This window comes from Anas platyrhynchos, chromosome 2, assembly GCF_047663525.1.
Source record: "Anas platyrhynchos isolate ZD024472 breed Pekin duck chromosome 2, IASCAAS_PekinDuck_T2T, whole genome shotgun sequence".
Lineage (NCBI taxonomy): Eukaryota > Metazoa > Chordata > Aves > Anseriformes > Anatidae > Anas > Anas platyrhynchos.
Window position 1 is genome coordinate 156,471,199 of NC_092588.1, and position 14,122 is coordinate 156,485,320.

Below are 14,122 nucleotides of genomic sequence, written 5' to 3' on the forward strand. Positions count from 1 at the left end.
CCTGAACCAGCTAGTGCTCTTCCACCTGTATTTCTTTTCTCTTTTCCTGCTCAATTCTTCTATCGCACTGTTTTAACCAAAGGGTTTGAGGCCACGGGTTTGATGTATTTAAAGTCCTTAATGTAACGTGGGAGTAAGTTGGGTTTTTAAAGTAGTGATCGCATGGGAAACTGCAGAGGCATAATCATTATATCTTTATATATTCACATAAACTTAGTGAACTTAAAAAAAAAAAAAAAAAAAAAAAAGAGGACCTCTGAGAGCCTGTACTGGAAAATTAGTGAACTGACCCAATAGAGTTTTAGCAAGTTGGTTTGGCTTCCAGGGCTCAAATCAAAATGAAGTCATTGGAATTTTTGATATTGCTTAATCTTCATTTCTAGCAGTTGTGATATCTCCTGCCATGTGGTTAAATGTTTACATATTTGAGGTGTCATCATATTCTGTGTGATAAAATAACTTTTTCCCAGGAAACTAATGTCAAAAAGTGCTGACTTGTTTATGTGCAGTTTTTTTATATCATTGTAAAGCATTATAAAACTTTTAATTTTTTTTTAATCTTCTAGTTGGTCGAATTATGTTTCAGCTCTTCTCAGACATATGTCCAAAGACTTGCAAAAACTTCCTTTGCTTGTGCTCGGGTAAGTAGCATGCTTATATTTGAGAATTTTAATGTTTCTTACGATTATTGTTTGTCTTAACAAGCATAAACCATAGCTTAATAACAGTGCAAATGTTTTATGTCCTCTTTTTTTCCTGGGAAGAGCGAAGCTGGGACTTGTTAGTGCAGAGGATGACTTGAAGAACACCAATATTCTGTTACTGAGTTAGAGTAGTGGAGATGCTGCCTAATTCCAGAGTGCAAAATTGAGTGTGTGGAGCAAAAAGGTATTTCCTGACCCTAATGTGGGGCTTCTTTAGGTAGCAGGGATTGGTAAGTGTGAGACTGTGCTGGGATTGTTGATCACTCAAGCTGCACATGGGCAAAAGATGACCAGGACTTGACAATTCCTCAGGACAGACACTAATTGTTAAGTGTCACTACACTGGTGACACATGACTTGATACCATGTAAAATTTTGCTTACTCTTGCACAAAGAAAGTGTATTTTAGGTTCAGAGAGGTGCTACGCAGTGATCAGAAGAAAGGAGCATCTATTAAATGTGAAGAGAATGGTGAAATGTGATGATCCCTTACAAATCCCGGGGTTGTTTGAGAGAAAAGAAGGAATAGATCTGGGAAATCAAAGGACAGCATTAGTGAAATAATGACTGCGTCTAATCTTTGACCCATCTTTTTAAGAAGGAATTAACTTTTTTGAAAGGCTTCTAACGATTGGAAGAGTTAAGGGTAGGAAGGGCTTGGTGGTTTTTTGATCCACGCTGTTCCCTGGTGAATTTGCAACCAGAAGTTAAAGATCAGCCTTGATGAGTTTATTACAGGAACTGCCACGTGGTATTTACGCGAAGGATGCATTATGTGGGTTGTTGGTCTCATGTACAGGAATGCTCAAGTGCTTGTAATACACCTTAAATCAACTGCACCACTGAAGCCTCTTGTGTGTAACTCATCTCTGGGTGATTCAAACTTTCCTGTGAGACCTTCCAGACAACATTTTAGTGCCTGGCTTTAGTGAACAGCTTTCAGCTAACTGGTTATAGGGGAACATTTATTTACTGATATCCTTGTGCATTAACTTCTTGAAGCCTGTCCTGTCAGGGCTCAAATCCCAGAATGTGATGCAGTCTAGATAACATCTGACAAGATTTCAGGGTCTTACATCACTATGAGGTTGTGGAGGGGACAGTAGATAACTCAATTTTTGGGGGTTATGTGTAGTGATGCCTTGTCTTTTTTGGTCATTGAAGAGACAGCTGGGGATAGACTGAGATGGGGGAAGAAAGTTACGACTACCATAGAAAAATGGGCAGCTCTCTTTATTTTTTCTTAATCCGAATAGATAACAGAAGATGAGAAATAAGATGAAGTAGCAGACTGAATAGCATAGTGTCTGAGCCTCAAGTCTTTCATCTTGTTTTTGTTTAAACCCTTACAGCAGTTTTGCTAGAGAAAGTTAGATGGAAATAAAAGACAACGGAAGGAAAAGGTGTTGGAGATCACAAGCAATGAAACAAATGAGTACTTAGCAGAATAATTAAAGTTTCACAGCTTTGTGTTTGTATCCCTGTTTGAATTGTTCTACAGATGGCTATACAGGTTTCATTGAAGTCTTCAGCTAGAACCTGTGTTTTAGTTGGCAAAACATTTCAAAGATAGCCCAAAGTACCGAGATCTAATGTAGAGATCAAACTCAGACCTAAAAGCTACCTGAAACACTGGTTTCATTTCTGCAGATGTTTGCTGTTGTGTGCTCACAGGATGGAGTTATATTTGCTAGGTGTCTTTAAAAATTTGGTAATGCATTTTCTTCCCCCCTCATAATTTTAGTTATGTATGTAGAGAAGCCAGGAGTAATATTTTTTAACTTTTGGTTTAATTAACAGTGAAGAGAATTAAATTGCATTCATTGCTTTTGCCAGTAGAAGCCACCTCTCTTGCTGCCATGCTACTTCTTGAATTTGAACTTGTGACTTTTGGGTTTAGAGCAGCAGATCAGTGGTGGGAGATGAAGGTGAGATCACACAGACCTCTTTCAACCAGAGCTGAAGTGAGGGCTGCTTTAACTTCTTGGGCTTTTAAGCTGCTATACCATCCTCAGAGACGAAATAAGTCACTTGCTTCCAGGAGTTGGCCTTCCCTGACTCCTTTCACTTCTCACACCTGGATCTGTTCAGTCATTATGAGAGCTTGGGCTCCTGTCAGGTGTATCTTTTATTCTTTTCTTTGGTCTCTCCAAGAAAACTTTGAACTATTGGAGTTTTACCCAATACAGGGTCATTTCCTGGTGCTGACATCTGCTGCAGTCATACACAAGAAACGCTTATCTAAGGAAGTAGATAATAGGGAGGGGGTAATATTCTATTATTCTGGGCTATATAATCAAGGTAATAGAGAATCTTAGAAGCAGACTGAGCATTGTGTGTTTGCATAATACTTAAATGCTGCATGCTAGGTGGATCTAGCATGTTTTTGTTTGTTTTTTTTGCTTCAAGACACCTGCACTGTAGCTGATGCAGGCATCATAGCTGCTTGGTGCCATGTGTCTTTGTCTTCCCTGCTGGGGACCTCACAGACACTTAGTTGGGACTGTTCACAATGAGGCAATAAAAGTGCAGAGAGCAATGTGGGGTGTCTCAAGAGAGACTGGAGGTCATTGTTTCAAAAGCTGTGCCTATCGCCATGCCCCTGCTGCACCCTCCGTAATCTGTGAAGCAAACCAGGAGGTCAGAAACAGGTGGTGGAGGAGGACAGGGTGATTCTGGCTGCCTTCCTGCAGCCTGATGTTGTCACAAGGCTTGGCTACTGAGAAATAATTCTGTCTGCCTTGGTAGTAAAACTCTCCTTGCATTTAAATTAAACATCTGGACTTGCAAACTGGCATTTGCAGGTCTTTCAGTCCCCTCCCAGATAAACAAAAATCTGCTTTCTGGAGCTTTGTTAGGAGCTTGCCTTCATATAATCTGCACAAGAGACTGCTATTGGGCGCCTGGAGCAGAATATCTGGGATTAGGTTGGCAGTGCAGGGTGTTGAGAGGGCCTGAAACTGGAGTTTACCTGCCAGAGGTAGAAGGGAACTTTTGGTGAAGGTCCTTGTGTTGTATTCTCATCAGATGATGCATTATCCCTTACAGTCTCGGTGTAACAATTTCTCATCCATCCCATGTCCAAGTGATTTGCAGCATGTGGAAAGAACTCCTTAGGCAGGGAAGGAGCGGGTAGATAGGGCTGTAGGAGCTCTTAGTGGACCAAGAAACAAAGACTGATGTTAACGCAGGTTGAGGTGCTGGGGTGCCTTTCTCAAAAGTCAGTAGGCTTGAATTACAGCTGCTCCATGTATGTGTCCACTGAGTTCCCCTTCATAGGAAATTTCATGCTCAAATTCTATTGAAGAAGCCTAGTTTTTGCTTGTGCCTGCTCAAGTCACCTTGTAAAGACTACGCTGTTAATGGGAGGTGAAGAGGAAACAGGTAGAGCTGCTTTATCTTTTACAGCTGTGTTGTTTTGTGGCTCTTTTATATTCATTAGCATTAGAGGGGTAAAATCCTTGAATTTGTTCGATGACAATCTGTGGATTCTCTTTGTTTAAACTTCTTGCAGGTGAGAAAGGAATTGGCAAAACAACTGGCAAGAAGCTGTGTTACAAAGGCACTACATTCCATCGCGTGGTTAAAAACTTCATGATTCAGGGTGGGGACTTCAGCGAAGGTAAAATACACCTTTAAAACTGAGATGTTTTAAATGGAAATGAGATAATGTATGTGGTTATAACATAACTTTAGAATACATCATGGAAGTATTAAAAATGCCATGAAAATACTTCATTTGCTGAGAAGTACAGCATAGATTCCCAGTTTCTTTGATAATATCTAAGGTTCTAAAATGTTTCACCTGAAGTGAATTGCAGTAGCAATGCTCGTTACTGCTTTATTGATGTAAGGACCTACCTGAATAAGTTAAAAAGTGGGGAAAAAGGGAGTAAATGAGCTAGAAATGCTTAATGGATAAATCTTCTTTTAAAAGCAGGTTTTCCAAGATTTTTTTCTTTCCCCACAGTACATGCACAGTGTAATGTTTCAACTGGTTGTCCTTCTGTGAAATACCTGTCAAAGTGCCTGTTATCCTCTGTCTCAAAGTCCTTTAATGGATAAAAATGGGTGGTGGGAGAATATATTGTGTTGAGAGTAAAGTAGAAGTGAAGATGCCTTTAAAGAAAACCCTTTTCTCATCTGTTCTAGTGGTCTCAGCTGCTCTGAGCAGGACAAGATCGTTGGTCATGCCCACTGCTGTCTTTTTTTGGTTGTCATTGTATTTTTCTGTTGCTGCTGCTCTAGCAAATGGCAGTGGAGCCTCACTTCAGGTTTTCTAGTGTTCAGAGGCACAAAAGCAGTCCTCGTTTTCAATATTCTGAGTGTCAGCAGGACAATGAACTGCATAATGAGGAGCCTTGCCTTTTAATTAAGGGGCATATGCTTATGTATTAGTAACTGGTTAGCGTGTCTGGTGTCTTATAACTTGGTGGAATGTTACATACAGCATTTTTTATAAACTGAACAAAAGGTTTAATCCATGCTTTTTAATGCACAGGTAATGGAAAAGGAGGTGAATCTATTTATGGTGGCTATTTTAAAGGTAAGAGCCAGTATATTTTTCCATATTCTCAGCTCAGTTGTGAGATAAGCCTCGATTCCCAAGATACTTAATGAGAAGAGTTCTACTTATACATCACCTTTTGCATGAAACTAATGTTGCATGAGAATTATTTTTATATGCATGACTTTCAGAGTTTTTTTTCGGTAATATTTAACTTTAACTGACAATTAATTAAGGCTAACATTATTGATTAAACATGACTTTCAGCATGGAGGTTAGGCAACTTTATTCATGAATAAACTCCTATCTTCCTGCCTAAAACTGTCAACATATTCTTTTGTTTATAGAGAATGTGGTCTTTTGCAAAATGAAAAGGTAAGAGACAAAAGCTCAGTAACACAAATTCAAACTCTTTTTTTTCCCCTGTACCTTCCCTAGTAAATATATAGACAACTGATACGTCCCTTTGTAGATGGATATCTGTGTTGCTTGGAGAAACGAAGAGTTCTGTGTCTAACCTTTGTGAGGGTTAATGACTTATTCTGGGAAAGAATTACTGGCGTAATTTTCAGTTCTAAACAATTATTTCTTCTTTTAACGTCCCTTTTCTCCCCTTCCCTATTCAAGGTTTGTATGCCTAGTGCTCATTTCCAAGTGTTTGGCTTTGTTTATATGCTACACGAGTTATTTTACTAGTAATTTTTAATGTGCATTTACTTCTTTTAAATCTGTTGGAAAGAAAATGGTGATTTTCTTATAAAGCATTCATTTAAGGACAAAATTCTTTCTTGCAGGAAAAAAACAGGTAGTTACTATGGTATTGAAGCCTTAATAAAGGCACGATGTGTATATAACAGCCCACTGGTTCTGAGTGTTTTGCAAGCAGGTCTGCGTGGCTAAGTGCATGCAGTTTGAAAGACAGATGAGTATTAAGAGTATTGCAGTCTCTAGTCAAAAGAAGCTCTTGAATAAAACAATTTGCTAAGATGTTATTAGCCTTAGTTTCTGAAGAGTGTACTAAAGGTGGTAAGTGCTGAGCATGCAGTATCGTGTTTTGGTATGTAAAATAACAGCTGTGTATGCTCAAACTATTTTTAGCTTTGAAAACAAATTTTCAAAAATTACCTGCTTTTATATTATGCTGTAAAAACAGAAGTCCTCTTTAATTCACTGGAATATGAAATACATGTTTAGTTTTAATTGGATTTACATTTAAGCTGAAGGAAGAATCTATTATTTGGTCTCTATTTCAGATATCTAGGGCTTTAGAGTATTTTTTTTTTTTTTTCCTTGTGTTCTGATGCATCCAGCTTGGGATTGATAGGTGGCTGTCTTTTACCTCGCCATTCCAGGGATATGGCTATTTCAGTAGATCATTCTACCTGAGGTGCCTGCTGTGTAAATGACAGTATCGTTTATGTTTTGAGAAAATGCTGGATTTAAATTTAAGTCTGAGGATCTAGTGCTTACTGAAAACACTAATAACGAGCTGAATTTTTTCCATTAGAGAAGTTCTCGCTATTTCTGAGACTTTCTTTAAAAAATAATGTTTTCTGTATTGAATTTTTCTACTGTAACTGTTGAGAGTCTTCATTAGATTTACGTTTTTTCCACCCTGTTCAAGTTTCTTTAGCAGCGGAAGAATTTCTCCTTGTAGCACCCATAAGTTGCTAAGAAAATTAGCCTTGTATCCCTTGTCAGGGAAAATCTGACAAACATATTTTTTCTTCAAACAGATGAAAACTTTATTCTCAAACATGACAGAGCGTTCCTTTTGTCAATGGCAAACCGAGGGAAACATACCAATGGTTCCCAATTTTTCATGTGAGTAGATGTAATGTGATAGTTGAGCTTTTGTTAAACAGAGGAGCGCTGTTCATGAGAAAGATGGTATTGCTAAATTATCTATAATGATGTTATCCACCTTATTTTGAGTAGGGTTGAGTGGGTGCCTCCCGTGTGATCTATAATAGGAAACAACAGTTATCAGAACTTGCTTGTGGCATTCATTTAGGGTAGAAGCAGGTGCTACATGATTGCTCCTTGTTCATTGCTCTTTTACCCTGAAAGTATGGCTATGCTATTGTGTGCTCTTAGTGTCCAGAAAATAATAGATTCTTTGGTTTTGTCTGTACCAACCACATTTTAATAGATTATCTGCAATTACAATGCTGAGCATTGTGTGCAGAAGGGAGTGAGATCTGTGATAGAGATGGTTTGTATGGTTTTGCGTGTGCCCTTCAAAATCCTATGATTTATTTTGGAGGGGGAGGAGGGAGGAAGGGGAATGTCACTTTATTTGGAGTGAGCAGAGCACTTTATTTATTTTTTTTCCTTTGGAATATTTGTTCCAGACATGATTTTCTTCTGTATTGCTGAATAGTACTGTTCATACACATACACTATTTACTTTGGTCCCATCACTACGGAAAATAATGTGTTAAAAATTAAATTCTCCTGTGTATCTTAAGAAAAAAAAAATCAATCCATTCCAGTATATAGCCACATTCTGTTGTTTTGCAGAAAATGCATGACTCTGTCATGAATAAATGGTCAAGTCTGATGTAAATTGGAGTCTGTTGGTTAAAGTAGTTATATTCTAGGTCCAACAGTGGTATTTAGGGTTGCTGATGTGTGTCGATATTCATCCTGTTAACTCCCTTCTAAAAATGTTGCCCAGTCTGATGTAAATTGGAGTCTTTTTGATTAAAGTAGGTTGTATTCTAGGTCCAATATTAGTATTTAAGGCTGCTAATGTTTATGTCGATATTCATCCTGTTAATTCCCTTCTAAAAATGGCCTTCTGTTAATGTTTAACAGTTTCTGTTTGGAAAGATATAGTTTATAACTTTGGGCTTGTGCTGAGAACTTTCATTGTGAAATAACCATGGTGTTTTCAAAATTAAACTTCACTGTAGTTGCTTAGCTCTAAAAACTTTTTCTTTGCCATCTTTCTTGGGGGATAAGAGTGAATGGCGCTTCACTGTCCTCAGTAAAAGAGTAAATTCTCCTGAAGAATATTCCTTTTTTTCCTTTGCCTGAAAAAGAGCTTCAGTATGATACAGTGAAGTTCAGATAAGAGACATTTTTAGGTCTCTTCCTAAAGAATGCCCTAAAAATGGAAAATTAATGAGAAGCCTAAGAATGATTTTTTTTTTCACAGTTCCTACTGTTCTGACTTTCTGTAGAGAGATAACTGTGTCAAAAGCTTATTTTCTGTTAACCTTTAAACCAACTTCTAAGTGATGTGCTTTTAGATTTATCCATTCAGATTTACTGTATATACTACTATGAAAATCTCTAGACAAAAAAAAAGTCATTTTAAAAGCTCTCTACAAGACACAGGTTTGCTATTTATTACTTGGTGATATCTGATTCTCTTGTCACAATTTTCCATTTTTAAGCTTATCTGAACAATACACATCAACACTTAATGATGCCACATCAATCAAGAAGCTATCATTTGAGGGCTCTAAAGTTTCTTTTCATTCCTGTATTTAATCCAGATGTCTTCCTCTTTCAGTTATAATAGTCTCAACTTACTTGTTCAATTTTAATGGAGTTAAATGCCCTGCCTCTCACAGTGCAGAGGAACAACCTAAGCTTGTGTCAGATGCTAAATTATAATTTATGTACGGAGACAAAATTAATAGTGTTTGAGAGTACTTTTACCAAATACGGAAGTATTTTAAAAGATGTTAATGTTTCTCAAAGAACTATTTTTCTTAATCATTGTAGTGAGAAAGCTGTACGGCTTGGGAATTCAGGCAGAGTAAGGCATAAGCATCTCCCCTAGACTGACCTCAGCTGCCTGTAGTAATCTAAAGCCATTTTTAGTGTCCTGGGTGTCTTACCAGGGCTTCAGCTGCTGGGCAAGAAGGCTGTGGATGTTCTGAATGTCATATCTTGCCTGCCTGCCCCATGTATTTTTCTTAGATATCCTGTAGTGTATTTAAATGGCACCAGCTTACCTTGGCGTCAGGCGGGTGAATCAGCCTCGGGAGTAAGCTCCTGAGCTCATGATGAGGTTTAGGTGGGCTGCTGTGGAAGTCTTTAAAGTATGGTGTAATGCTTTAGACCCTTTTGACCAGGACTTCTTATTTTTACAACATGCAGACATCAATGTTGTTTGAGATACCACTGAGTACCCTGCAAAATGCGGTGTGCCATCCACAAGACACCCAGTGCTCCTCGAGTAGCAGCTGGAAGCCAGACAGGATCCCACAGGGCACTCAAAATGTCTATATTGGCCAGGCAGTGTTTTCCCTACGTCTGACCAGCAGCTGAGGTGCCCGGTGTGCTTGCTGTGGTGGCTTCACCCTGCTGGGCAGCTGAACTCTACCACAACTGCTCTTACAACAGAACTGAGGAGGAAAATACAACAAAAATGGCTCATGGGTTGAGATAAGGTCAGGGAGTTCCCTCACCACTTACTGTCATGAGCAAAACACTCAGCATAAGGGAATTAATATATTTTATTGCCTATTGCCAACAGACTAGAGCAATAAGAAATAAAGGCAAACCAAAAACACCTTCCCCCATCCACCCTCTTCTACCTCCTCCCCTTGAGCAGTGCAAGGGAAGGAAGAAGGGTGGCTGGGGTCAATCTATGGCAGCTTGTCTCTGTTACTCCTTCACTGTCACTCTCTTAGAATCACAGAATATCTCGAGTTGGAAGGGACTCACAAGGATCGTTGTATCCAACTCTTGGCTTCACACAAGACCACCCAAGAACCAGTCCCGATGTCTGAGAGCATTGGGCCATGCCCACTACCCTGGGCAACCTGTGCCAGCACCTGACCACCTCCTGGTGCACACCCTTTCCCTAACCCCCAGCCTGACCCTCCCCTGTCCCAGCTCCATGCCGTTCCCTCGGGTCCTGTCACTGTCCCCAGAGAGCAGAGCTCAGCGCCTGCCCCTCTGCTCCCCTCATGAGGGAGCTGCAGGCCTCCCCTCAGCCTGCTCTGCTCTGGGCTGAACAAACCAAGGGTCCTCAGCCATTCCTCATGTCTCATCCTCTAGACCCTTCACTATCTTTCTGGCCTTCCTTTGGATGCTACTACTTTTTACACTCTTTTTGTTTTAGTGCCCAAAACTGCATATAGTGCTTGAGCTGATGTCAAAAGCCCTCTTGGCTGCCAGGGCACTCCGACTGCTCACATTGACCTGGCCAGTGATCAGAACCCCTAGATCCCTTTCTGTGGGACTGTTCTCCAGCCTCCTGTCCCTCAGTCCGTCCATACAGCCAGGGCTGTCCCTATTCTATGTGCAGAATCCAGCACTTGTTAAACTTCATATTGTTGGTGACTGCCCAGCCTTTGAGTCTGCCAAGATCTCTGCAAGGCCTCTCCACACCCAAGGGAATGAGCAGCTCTTCCTCGTTTAGTGTTGTCTGCAGACTTAGTATACATTCAAGTGCTGTGTCCAAGTCATTTATGGAAACTTTAAAGAGAACTGGCCCTAAAATGGAGCCCTGGGGAACCCCACTAGTGACTGGCTGCCAGCCTGCTGTAATCCCATTTACTCTTAACACTTTGAGCCCCAGCCCATCAGCCAACTGTTAACACATTATGTATTGTGCTCTGCTCCTGCTCCACATGGGGTCCCTCCCATGGGATGCCATCCTTCCCTAACTGATCCTGTGTGGGTTTTCGATAAACTTCAAGCACTGCTCCCGCACGGCTCTGTCCCACGGGGTCCATCCCCCAGGAGCAAACTGCTCCAGCACAGGTCCCCCACAGGCAGCAGCTCCCACCAGGCTCCCTGCTCCTGTGTGGGCTCCTCTCCACGGGCTGCAGCGTGGAGATCTGCTCCATGTGGGACCCATGGGCTGCAGGGGGACAGCCTGCTCCACCAGGGGCCTCTCCACAGGCCATAGGGGAACTCGTGCTGTGTGCCTGGAGCACCTCCTGCCCTCCTGCTGCCTGCTGCACTCACCTTGGGGGCTGCAGGGCTGCTTCTCTCCCATTTCTCACTGCTCTCTCCCAGCTGCTGTAGCACAGCAGGTTTTTCCCCTTAATTCTGCTCTCCCAGAAGCCCAACCAGCATCACTCATGGCTTGGCTGTGGAGCTGTTTCTGCTCTGCCATGGGGCAGCTGCTCACAGAGGTCACCCTGCAGCCCCTCTGCCACCACAACCCAGCTGTTAAGCTGAATAAACTCGCAGATGCCTTTTTTTAATATATTCAAGTTTTGGCATTTAAGCTGAATCCCTTACTTGGTCTCCGGTGCTGCAGCTCATCCTGGGAATAGGTGCAATTACAGAATCCATAGGAAGCCTCTGAGGCTGCTCATAAAGGCAGATGTGCTTGTATACGGTCAATTTGAAGTCAGATTTGTGTCCAGTAACTTGATTTACAAATAGGCAAGGATGGATGGTGAAACACTAAGTCAGCAATCTCTGTAGTTTTTTTCAAAGTGAAACTTGGCTTCTCCTTCATAATAGAGTTTGATTTGCAGTTTCATAGTAGAAAACAGCTAAAGATTATAGCTAGACAGTTTCTGACTTTTAGCTTTAAAATGCATTATTTTTAAGCAATAAGTCTTGTTTGACATTTGTATGATTACTTTAGGGAATATACATTGCATCTCTACAGCTTTTCTTTTACTTCCTTTAGTGATGTGCTTTAAGTTGAAATTAAATTGTCCTTCTACTCAAAGAAGTAGCTCAATTATTCATTAGTTTATCATTAGGAAAAATATTCTTCAAATGCGTAACCTGAGAATTGTGTGAAAGGCAGTCTTAAGTGGAAATCTTCAGTCCTTAGATTTTTAAATCTGAATATGTTTAATTTACTGATTCTATTTATAGAAAAGGAAATAGCTCATCTCAGTCAAGCTTTTTTAAACGTTTACATTTTTTAATAGTGCATAAATAACTTCAGGGATTAGAATTCTGAATTTCTCTATCATACCATTTCCCAAAGTAGCAAATAAGTTATTTTTTATGTAAGGATCTGTTTGATTGGGGCTAAAATAACAGTAAGAATCCTTAATGTAACGTTTCTACTTGCTCATCAAAAGTACTTTCCCCACTTGCCACAGGTGAGCATCATTTGGAATAACTAGTCTTTATAGTAAGAAATCAGGCAGCAACTGTCTCTTTGACAGACTGCACTAGCAAACTGGTCACAAGTCATTAGAAGTTGAGCTACACTGGTCAGTTTATTCGAAATGAAAGCTCCAGACTAGTCAGTTGAAGCATCTGACCAATTCTAAACTATCATCAGTTTTCTTTGATTCATCAGGAATTCCTCTGGCGTGCATGAATATGTCGAAAGCAACAGCTGAGAACTGGAAAAAAAAAATGGTGTAAGTGAAGTTGGGAAACTTCAGTGATGCCAATTGAAGAATGAATGTAAAACATTGGTAGAAATCAGCAAGATGCAAAACTAGAATCCAGAGTAGGTGTATGTCAGAAGCGTTATGTTTAATGCTTATTGACTATTTTTTTTTTTCCTACTTGAATAGGGGGTAGCAGTTGGGTTGAAAAGAGAATATTTGGCTACAGCAGGATTAAGGTTTTCATGTGTATGCACTTTACATATACCAAGGCATTCACATGTGTATCTTAACATAGTCAGATGAGAAGCATCTCACTGAAATCCAGCAGAAGGGACACACAGGCTGTCTGGCTTTGTGAAATGCTGGAATTTCAACTTTCTATACCCAAAGAGGTTTGTTACAGCATTGTATTGCAGATTTGTATTGAAGACAGTTGTAAGACAATAGTTTATAAATTAGCTATTAATATTTTCAGATAGCTACACTATTAATTTCCTTCTTTTCTGTGAATAAATTCTTTAATTTTTTTTAAAGCCAGTTACTTAACAAGTGTTCTAAGCACAACCTAAGTGTGTTAATTTTTTTTAGTTGTCCTGTTTCCATGTTGATATTAAGATCCAGAATTTCTTGGATGGGGTGGAGGTTGACAGGAACCACCCTAGAAACATCTTCCTTATTCTGTATACTCCAGCACCTGTTTTGGACTATTGTTGAAAGATGGATTTTAAGTTATATGCTTTTAATACTGGGAGTAAAGGGATGCATCTAGAGTATTACAGAAATGCAGTTAAGGTCTTTAGGTCAAAGATTGAGAGCCGGAGGGATATTCAGCCTGTTCTTGGATTCTCCAGCTCGGTGACTATATTACTTGCTGGGTGATGTTCTTTTGGAGCAGTGTATTCTGCTTCTTAGACGAGCTGATCTTATGAAGCTATCTTGTCTCTTTGAGCAGCTCCCTTGTGCCTGAGGCCCTGCCCAGCCTGCTAGTAAGTTGTACTACAAAATAAGCGCCACTCTTACAGAAATTAATACATAAAGCACTACAAAATTTGTGAATTTACTGATTCTACAAGTGCTAACAGGTAACTTTGCTTCTGTTAAGTCATCCAAAATCTAATGAACTGTATTTACTACAGAAGTAGAAATGTGAATGTGCAGAATGTAGCATAAAGAGCACAACAGGAGGCAAAATTGTAACCGACTTCTTTGTTGTAATTTGGAAGCTTTGTTTAATTGACTTACCATCTTGCTATTGAGTCTTGCATTCCTCTAAACTACTGAGGCTGATATCTTCTTATTGCAACTTAGAGGAGTGCTAGGTTTTGTTCGTTATCAGCTCAAACAGTTATTAGTTCTCACCTTTGTGTTAAAAGCTATTTAAAATTTGAGGCTGTTTTGCTATTCATTAATTTGTTTTTCCCCATACTGAGGGCATTGTCAGTTAACGTGGCTCTCAGGCTTTTTTCTTGCCCCAAGCTAAATAGCTTTTTGGTTCAAAAATGTTTTCAGTGTATGGTGTTGTCCAGTTACTAAATTTAAATAAAGTAACCTCTTGGAACTGCTAAAGGCTAAAATCAATTGTGAAGATTTTGGGGTTGGATTTTACAAGTGATTTCTGAATGTTACTA

At 39.8% G+C, this 14,122-nt stretch overlaps 1 protein-coding gene across 6 annotated transcripts in view; it reads left to right on the forward strand.

Moving 5' to 3' along the window:
• Nucleotides 1–14,122, forward strand: part of NKTR (natural killer cell triggering receptor) — a 39,695-nt gene that overhangs the window by 6,600 nt on the left and 18,973 nt on the right. For 5 of the 6 annotated variants that reach the window (XM_038173719.2, XM_038173716.2, XM_038173718.2 and 2 more), the window contains exons 3-6: nucleotides 567–641; nucleotides 4,219–4,326; nucleotides 5,206–5,250; nucleotides 6,948–7,035. In XM_038173719.2, coding sequence (XP_038029647.1) covers nucleotides 567–641; nucleotides 4,219–4,326; nucleotides 5,206–5,250; nucleotides 6,948–7,035 — 316 coding nt within the window. Of the gene's footprint in view, nucleotides 1–566; nucleotides 642–4,218; nucleotides 4,327–5,205; nucleotides 5,251–5,558; nucleotides 5,587–6,947; nucleotides 7,036–14,122 lie in introns of those variants that run through there. The other variant, XM_005023244.6, reaches the window with a different exon arrangement.